The 9483-nt window shown below is 37.3% G+C and overlaps 1 protein-coding gene and 1 long non-coding RNA gene across 4 annotated transcripts; one reads left to right on the forward strand and one right to left on the reverse strand.

Moving 5' to 3' along the window:
• Positions 1–645: 645 nt before the first annotated feature.
• Positions 646–5200, reverse strand: LOC116257980 (50S ribosomal protein L27, chloroplastic). The gene is made up of 4 exons (XM_031635025.1): positions 5112–5200; positions 4692–5027; positions 1008–1109; positions 646–941 (listed from the first exon to the last, which is right to left on the reverse strand). The coding sequence occupies exons 2-4, from the start codon at positions 4986–4988 to the stop codon at positions 765–767; spliced, it is 576 nt and encodes a 191-aa protein (XP_031490885.1). The 5' UTR covers positions 4989–5027; positions 5112–5200; the 3' UTR covers positions 646–764.
• Positions 5201–6357: 1157 nt separating this feature from the next.
• On the forward strand, positions 6358–8970 carry LOC116257346 (uncharacterized). Of its 3 annotated transcripts, XR_007573795.1 has the most exons (4): positions 6358–6432; positions 6523–6611; positions 6804–8607; positions 8675–8970. It is a non-coding gene; the product is annotated as an uncharacterized LOC116257346 (long non-coding RNA). The 3 variants fall into 3 exon arrangements; XR_007573796.1 differs by lacking the exon at positions 6523–6611 and having other exon boundaries at positions 6368–6432; XR_004173352.2 differs by lacking the exons at positions 6358–6432; positions 6523–6611 and having other exon boundaries at positions 6625–8607.
• The last annotated feature ends 513 nt before the right edge of the window (positions 8971–9483 follow it).

The following is a 9483-nucleotide window of genomic DNA, read 5'->3' on the forward strand; positions in this document are numbered from 1 at the left end:
GAGATCAAGATATCCAAATTTTCAGCTTTTTCCAAAGATTAGTCTCTATACGATCAGATTGTATCGATTTAAAAAACAAAAATAAGAAAGCGCACATGATACTAAGGAGTTTTGGAAGGAGCATCATGTCTTAAAGAGAATTTGAGACGGGGACAACGGCTATCTGAAAAACACCCAATGGCTATTTTAAGTTGTTAGCTAAAATTACGTTCACAAACACGAAGTACACAAGGGACTATTACTGCCAGCCAGAAATGTTCAGTTTGAAAATCGGATATTGCATTTTGTCGTCACCACAAAGCCTATCATTGTTCACTGTCCTTTGCAAAAGTAGAAACTTCTCTGCGACAGTTGATCTCCAGTTGTGATCTGGAGATGAACAGTCACAAGCTGGCTAGTCATGGCTGTGATTCTTGAGGCTATGGTTGGACACTCCCTGTCCCCAATACTCTGCTTCAGGTCCAGATGTTACATTTCTTACCAATCTCTGCTAGGAAGAGAAAAGTCTGTCCCCTTTTCTTTTCCTTTTGAACACTAGAGAAACGTGAAGAGATCACACATCCAAATTAAAAGCGATAGACAGCTAATTTCCAAAGTAAAAAGGTCAATCCATAAGTCTGCAAACACTTCCGGCAAATGCTAACATAATCAAGAAAGAGCAACTTTTCCATTAATTGGCCTCCTTAGATTTGTAAAACAAACAACAAATCAAACGCACTAACAAGATGGCACTTTACCTCTACGGCAAAATCAAGTTCAAATTATTAACAAGAAGCTGCATCTTCTGGGACCTCCTCTTTTGAAGCTAAAACTAACTGAGGAGATAAAATGCCTTCCTTTTTTGCTTTGAGACGCTCCCGTTGGAGTCGGAAATACTCCCTTCTTCTTGCCTTGTAGCTATTTGGGTTTTCAGGTTGAACAACACGTGGGTAAACACTCACCTGCGCATAAGTGAAACGTATAATGAATTTCATCAATTTTCATGCTTGAACTTTTTATCAGTATACCTTTTTCCTATCTGGTCCAAATTTCTCAAACTTGACCAGTCCATCGATCAAAGAAAATAGCGTATGGTCCTTGCCAATTCCAACGTTTTTCCCTGGGTGAAACTGAACCAAGAAACACAAATATAAAAAGACGGAGATGGAAGACTGAGTCATCACATAACATCAGAAAGAGCTGATCGAAATTCATAAAATGGATAACTAAAATATCAAACTACATCACATCAGAAAACGCTTATTGAGATTCAAAAATTGGAGAGCTCAAAGGATGCCCAGTCTCCAGAATTATGTGCATAACATAGCAAAAGAAACACAAGTCCTTAGTCAATAGGTCAAAAGACTCAAAACATAACCCAGAAATACCAGTATATTAACAAAACAAAATTAAGATTACGGGTCAAGTTGTCCATCCAAGAATCATCCAACTTCTCCACGATACAATAAAATAGGATATCAGATTCTTTGTAACTCCAAAAGGCAGTGCAACTCTAGAACTAGAGCTGCTAAACGAGCTGTAAGAACCCAGTTTAGACAGTAAAATCCTCTGGAAACCATCAAAGATGTAATTGGCATGCCACAAGATCAAGGAATGGCTAAGCTACTATGTCTAAACAAAACAAAGAAGATCTCCAATCAACAACGTTAGAAATCAAAGATCTTCCCATATTACCATATGGTTCAATCAACTTTTCACCAGACATATTTGCCATGACCCGACATGGTTTAATTTATAACAACTATAAATGCTTTTCTCTGTTTAATATGGATCAGCATTTGGTCATTAGATTCCAACATGTAAGAAGGCTTTTTCTGGTAATTCAAAATCAGTGGTCAAGAGGACAACAGATTAGATGATCAAGAAAGACATTGTTTTTCGAAGAAATGCTTTAGTGGCTGATCCTACCAAACCTATAACGTTAAGCACATCTACAGTATTAAAGTGAACATGAATTTCCAGGCCATATATATACAACTGAATTCAGCACTCCACTGTTTTTGGCCATTCAGCTAATTCCTAAAATCTGACTTCTCCAATGAACTTTGAAGGCTCAAATCTGTAGATCTAAAAAAAAACCATCAAAATTCAATGCACGGAGTGGATTTTATGGCCAACAGATGGATAAATTTAAAACCAATATAAAACTGTTGGTTTTAGATCCTTATAAAATCCAATCTGTGCATTTGAGTCCAACAATTTTTTCAAACCAATAGGTTTGGCAAATTTGGATTTTTCAAGTTCATCCCTGAAGAAAAAAAATAAATGGAATCTGGCAGGACAGCCATGAATAGTAGTGCCAAGCCAGGGATTCTATACATGCATATTGGCAAAAAAGCCATACTCCCAACCAAGTTTACTGGTATAAAACCCCGTACCTTTCCTACCTAATAAGCACCTTTCACCTTGCAGCCATATATGGAATTTCAAATTCTTGATGTCCTAGGAACTACTGATGTTGACAAAATTGCCTCTATCACATCAATAAAGCCAATGTTTCCAGCGCACATACCCCCGCACATACACATATGTAAATTTGCTTATCTAATTGGAGACACATACAAAACTTTGCCCTAGCAGCTTGTACAGTTATTGAACATACCCTTGGGCCACCAACCTATCCCTATATATAGGACACAATGAATGCCGGGTTCAGATCAATCACTCATCAAGGTAATCTGAAGCATGATCCCTTGCACATTCTGTGAGAGCATATCCACGTCAATATAAACATTATGCCTTTTATATATTGACAGTAATATACTTAGTATGCTTATGGGCACAACAGATCTCCCTTTCATGTATCTGCAGTCTGAAGCATGATCCCTTGCACATTCTGTGAGAGCATATCCATGTCAATATCAACATTATGCCTATATCCATGTCAATATAAAATTATGCCTTTTATATATTGACAGTAATATACTTAGTATGCTTATGGGCACAACAGATCTCCCTTTCATGTATCTGCAGTAACCACCTGCAACAATGTTTTCCAGCAAACAAAAGGCTTCCAAGGTGCCAAAAAATATCATAACTCCATGAATTGGCATGACAAAAGGAATTTGGGTTAGAGATGTATGGATATTGGATCACATAACTCATTCATGACAGCTATCTTGTCTTCTACTTTGGAACTATGCTAGATAGGCATGGGTTCCAGTCTTCCAAATGCCGATGCAGGTGCATGTACAGATGAATGTGTGGAATTAAAAAAAAAAAAGAAAGGCATGGGTATATGTGAGGCAAGTGTACACCATACATATAATAAAAAAACAATAAAATTGTTGACAAACAATAAAAGTAATAATTAACAAGCAACAGAATATAATTTTATCAATGATTCAACAGAAAGGAAAGCACTCTATTTGTTTCCACACCCAACCTGCACCCACATGTGAGTCATGCCGAGTTGGGTGCAGCAACCTTTCTGAAGGGTCCATGCATCCATGGTACTTACTACGTAGTTTTTGACATGGCCATGTTCTTAATTTGTCACAGTGCAAAAGTATGAGTACCAACTGTGTGAACCAACAGTTCCTTTTTCTCTTCTCCTATTTATACAAATATGCTTTCTCTCTCACTGCAAAGCAGCTGCCTATAATGGTGCCTTGCCAATTGCCATCCACTAAAGCATCAAAATAGAAGCATGAGTTGTATAGGCTTGCGAGGGATCTCGAACAAGGATTACAGCAAGAGGAGGATTATAGATGCCAAGATATAGAACAAATCACTAGGTCAAGGATGCAAAGATCTTTTTAACTTCAAATGATGCCGGTTCCTTTATCTTTGCCTATACATTGGAAATTTCAAGATAATCAATTTTTTTTTTTTGTAGCTGGATTTACAAAAAGGCATGAGACAGACAAATTATATAAAGCCTGGTTCGTTTGACCTAGGATAAGGCCCATTTTGCCATGCCATATTTTTGTATACCTTTCCAATGTCCACGGATTTCCTTCTTATTGCATCTCATTTACCTTTCTCTCCAACAGTATGATAAGCCTCCACCGCAATTTCCAACTCATTATAAATGATTGTCCATCGGATAGCACTCATAAAAATTTTGTTAACTCATACCTACCCTAATCATCCGCTGTAACTTCCCAGTCCATGAGAGACACCCTCTTTCAGCATTGTCACAGCCTCAACATATACCAGCAACAAACGCTTAGCTGAAAAAATAAAAGAAATCCTACAACCATACTTTTTTGAATACCATATATTTTGTAAATTGTGAGGGACGTATCATTATATAGCATAAGCTTCACCACAGAGGGTGATGCTGCAACCTTAAAAATGAAAACCTAAAGGCCAACTATTTTACACAACCGTAAAAGAGACATCGTTACATCTCTATAACGGGAAACGGTGTATATAATATGAATGGTTCAAATAGCACATTCCAAAATTACTTAAGATACAAAATGAAGACTCCAGCCTTTGAATCATAATTCCAATAAAACAAACCACATACACTCAAACAGCAGAACAACCGATACCATCTTCATTCTTTTAAACAGTAAGCACAAGAAAACCAAAAACACAAAGGTTAAATAGCTTTTCTACTGTTATTTATCAGAACCACTAACCGAATAAATTTTCGGTTGCCCAATTCAGATAATTGAGCTCGTCGGCTTTCTTCCCACCAAAATTCAAACCCTAAACGCCTGAAGAAACGAACTCCTTACCTTAGTCCCACGCTGCCTCACAATGATCGCTCCTGGTTTGGCCACCTGATCACCATAGATCTTCACCCCGAGCCTCTGCCCCCTCGAATCTCTTCCATTCTTCGTGCTCCCCGCCCCTTTCTTGTGTGCGGCCTCGATCGACAGGGGGGACCTCGCCGGGAACGAGACAGAGCACCTGTTATTGAGATAAGGCGCTCCGATATCGCCTCTGAGATAGGAAGACGACGAACTGGGGCTCAAAGAGAGCCCTCTGAAAGATGCAGCCAAGCCGAAGCTCATAGCCGCGGTGGAAGCCATTCCTCTCTCTCCTCCCTCTCTTCTTCGCCTATTGATTCTCTGCAGACCGATCGGAAAGGAAATAAATAATGAAAGCCAGCGAGAGCGAGAGCGAGAGCGAGTGAGAGAGAGAGAGGGAACGACCTTATCTCTTCAGAGAAGACGCAGACGAACGTTTGGCGCCACGAATGCCAAGACAGTGGCGCAATGGCATCGTTAAGCAGCAAAGCTGCAAAAGAATCGGGTTTGAACAACATATATAATATCCAAATCCAAAACCGAGCCATTGCAATTGGAGGTTCGGAAACCCGAGAAAAATATATATATATATATATATTATCCAATCTGATAAAGGTCCCTGAGAATTCCGTTTGGATCTGGATAAAATGTGCTCGAGAAACACGACGTTCGCCGTATGAAATTCATACATGAATCCGATTTTTATCCAAATCCAGACAAAATCTATCCAAAGTCCAAGTTTCTATCCTGTCGTATACACGCAGTTGATCCAAATCCAAGTTTTTTTTTTAGTATTAATCAGGAAGTTCGTTTTTTGTCGAGAAAAACTTAAGAATTCGCAATTTTAAAATTTTTAAAATTATAGAAAAATCTGTAATTTGGCTTTTATACTATTTTTTATTACAACAAACCCCAAAAATTGAAATATCATGGAACGTTTTTCCCTATCGCATTTTGGGCTTTTTTTTTTATTTTTTTTTTTTGAGTAACTAGTATTTGTGGCAGTTCCTAAACTCCTTTTTGAATTGATCAAACTCCATTTAACTTTAATTAAATTTTTTCAAAAAGTTTAAATTCCACTCATGCATTAAACTAAGATGATAAATTTTTTGTGTATGTATGGAGATTTAATACCTGCATCTCGCATTTAAGTTCCACCCTAAACCGGTGAAACTCAAATGTCCATGCTTTTTTTTTTTGCATATTTATTTTTCTTTATGCAGGATGGTATGTGTGTGAGTACGATAATAAGATAATGTTCATGAGATAATAAAAAAATTATAATATAATAAGATAACAGAAGAAAACATAAATATGAAATAATATTTATGAGATAACGCTAAACATAATTATAAGATAATATTTATAAAATAATAAAATATTTATAAAATAATGAGATAATAGAGATAACAATAAAGATAATAAAATATTTATGAAATAATGAAAATAATAAATAATGTTATAAATGAAAAAAATAAAACTACTTTTTTACTAAATATATTGATATGGATATTTTTACTTTTATTCAATTCACAATGTATTTGTGGTTTTTTTTTACCAGTTTTTTTTATTAAAAGTATTTTTTAACATTATGACACATGAAATTACAAGTGTCCGCTGATATAATCAGCTTCACCTTCTCCCACCACAACAGACTGCAGGTTCCATCGTAGCCGGAGGTTCTCACTGCTGCATACTTCTCACTGCAACTTGTCTCCTTCACCAGGTAAACCATACTTTCCCCTTTCGTTCTATTGCGTCATATGTGCTCTTCCACCGGCAACTAAGAGTCGCCATCTCCCTCGCACGTCCTCAGCATCACTGCTCAACCAGAAGACTACAAAAGAAGAAGACGAAGATTGCTGGAAAAGCCCCAAATCCATTAACCTAATCGTTGTTTAAGATGTAAACTCATTTATTTGACCTCTTTTATCAGATTTCATCTGTTGTTGCAATTGCTCTTGGTTCCTTCATTCGTTGTGTGGGTTTGATTTGGAGGAAAGGGATCGATCTTTCCTTGAGGGGAGAAGAGGGATTTTGGTCGTTGTGTTCTGTTTTCTTGAATGCTTTAGACTTATGATTCTGCTTCGGTGCTAGACAAAGGACGCCTTACACTGGATTGTCAAAGCTTGGAGGAACAAACTTTCTTGCTGGGAGATGAATCTGTACATGCATTTGTCTTCAAGCGTTCAACGTGAACATCTGAGAAAATTCAAATGCTTGGTGTGTCAATAATTTGCAACCTTGGGGTTTTTGATGAAGGAAATCAGTATCTTGGGGAATATATCTCATTGTCTATTGCTTGCTGCAGGTAGTACAAGCTGCTAGGGCAAAGTTTTGTATGTGTCTCCAATTAGATAAGCAAATTTACATATGTGTATGTGCGGGGGTATGTGCGCTGGAAACATTGGCTTTATTGATGTGATAGAGGCAATTTTGTCAACATCAGTAGTTCCTAGGACATCAAGAATTTGAAATTCCATATATGGCTGCAAGGTGAAAGGTGCTTATTAGGTAGGAAAGGTACGGGGTTTTATACCAGTAAACTTGGTTGGGAGTATGGCTTTTTTGCCAATATGCATGTATAGAATCCCTGGCTTGGCACTACTATTCATGGCTGTCCTGCCAGATTCCATTTATTTTTTTTCTTCAGGGATGAACTTGAAAAGTCCAAATTTGCCAAACCTATTGGTTTGAAAAAAATTGTTGGACTCAAATGCACAGATTGGGATTTATAAGGATCTAAAACCAACAGTTTTATATTGGTTTTAAATTTATCCATCTGTTGGCCATAAAATCCAGTCCGTGCATTGAATTTTGATGGTTTTTTTTTAGATCTACAGATTTGAGCCTTCAAAGTTCATTGGAGAAGTCAGATTTTAGGAATTAGCTGAATGGCCAAAAACAGTCGGGTGCTGAATTCAGTTGTATATATATGGCCTGGAAATTCATGTTTTCACTTTAATACTGTAGATGTGCTTAACGTTATAGGTTTGGTAGGATCAACCACTAAAGCGTTTCTTCGAAAAACAATGTCTTTTTTGAACATCTAATCTGTTGTCCTCTTGACGACTGATTTTGAATTACCAGAAAAAGCCTTCTTACATGTTGGAATCTAATGATCAAATGCTGATCCATATTAAACAGAGAAAAGCATTTATAGTTGTTATAAATTAAACCATGTCGGGTCATGGAAAATATGTCTGGTGAAAAGTTGATTGAACCATATGGTAACATGGGAAGATCTTTGATTTCTAACGTTGTTGATTGGAGATCTTCTTTGTTTTGTTTAGACATAGTAGCTTAGCCTTTCCTTGATCTTGTGGCATGCCAATTACATCTTTGATGGTTTCCAGAGGATTTTACTGTCTAAACTGGGTTCTTACAGCTCGTTTAGCAGCTCTAGTTCTAGAGTTGCACTGCCTTTTGGAGTTACAAAGAATCTGATATCCTATTTTATTGTATCGTGGAGAAGTTGGATGATTCTTGGATGGACAACTTGACCCGTAATCTTAATTTTGTTTTGTTAATGTACTGGTATTTCTGGGTTATGTTTCGAGTCTTTTGACCTATTGACTAAGGACTTGTGTTTTTTTTTTTTGCTATGTTATGCACATAATTCTGGAGACTGGGCATCCTTTGAGCTCTCCAATTTTTGAATCTCAATAAGCGTTTTCTGATGTGATGTAGTTTGATATTTTAGTTATCCATTTTATGAATTTCGATCAGCTCTTTCTGATGTTATGTGATGACTCAGTCTTCCATCTCCGTCTTTTTATATTTGTGTTTCTTGGTTCAGTTTCACCCAGGGAAAAACGTTGGAATTGGCAAGGACCATACGCTATTTTCCTTGATCGATGGACTGGTCAAGTTTGAGAAATTTGGACCAGACAGGAAAAAGGTATACTGATAAAAAGTTCAAGCATGAAAAATGGATGAAATTCATTATATGTTTCACTTATGCGCAGGTGAGTGTTTACCCACGTGTTGTTCAACCTGAAAACCCAAATAGCTACAAGGCAAGAAGAAGGGAGTATTTCCGACTCCAACGGGAGCGTCTCAAAGCAAAAAAGGAAGGCATTTTATCTCCTCAGTTAGTTTTAGCTTCAAAAGAGGAGGTCCCAGAAGATGCAGCTTCTTGTTAATAATTTGAACTTGATTTTGCCGTAGAGGTAAAGTGCCATCTTGTTAGTGCGTTTGATTTGTTGTTTGTTTTACAAATCTAAGGAGGCCAATTAATGGAAAAGTTGCTCTTTCTTGATTATGTTAGCATTTGCCGGAAGTGTTTGCAGACTTATGGATTGACCTTTTTACTTTGGAAATTAGCTGTCTATCGCTTTTAATTTGGATGTGTGATCTCTTCACGTTTCTCTAGTGTTCAAAAGGAAAAGAAAAGGGGACAGACTTTTCTCTTCCTAGCAGAGATTGGTAAGAAATGTAACATCTGGACCTGAAGCAGAGTATTGGGGACAGGGAGTGTCCAACCATAGCCTCAAGAATCACAGCCATGACTAGCCAGCTTGTGACTGTTCATCTCCAGATCACAACTGGAGATCAACTGTCGCAGAGAAGTTTCTACTTTTGCAAAGGACAGTGAACAATGATAGGCTTTGTGGTGACGACAAAATGCAATATCCGATTTTCAAACTGAACATTTCTGGCTGGCAGTAATAGTCCCTTGTGTACTTCGTGTTTGTGAACGTAATTTTAGCTAACAACTTAAAATAGCCATTGGGTGTTTTTCAGATAGCCGTTGTCCCCGTCTCAAATTCTCTTT

Source organism: Nymphaea colorata, chromosome 7, assembly GCF_008831285.2.
Source record: "Nymphaea colorata isolate Beijing-Zhang1983 chromosome 7, ASM883128v2, whole genome shotgun sequence".
NCBI classification, from domain to species: Eukaryota; Viridiplantae; Streptophyta; class Magnoliopsida; order Nymphaeales; family Nymphaeaceae; genus Nymphaea; species Nymphaea colorata.

Coding starts and splice junctions, on each gene's coding strand:
- LOC116257980 (XM_031635025.1), bottom strand. CDS start 4,988: ATGGCTTCCACCGCGGCTATGAGCTTCGGCTTGGCTGCATCTTTCAGA. Junction 1,110..4,691: donor TGAGGCAGCGTGGGACTAAG/GTAAGGAGTTCG, acceptor TTCTTGGTTCAG/TTTCACCCAGGGAAAAACGT. Junction 942..1,007: donor TTGGACCAGATAGGAAAAAG/GTATACTGATAA, acceptor ACTTATGCGCAG/GTGAGTGTTTACCCACGTGT.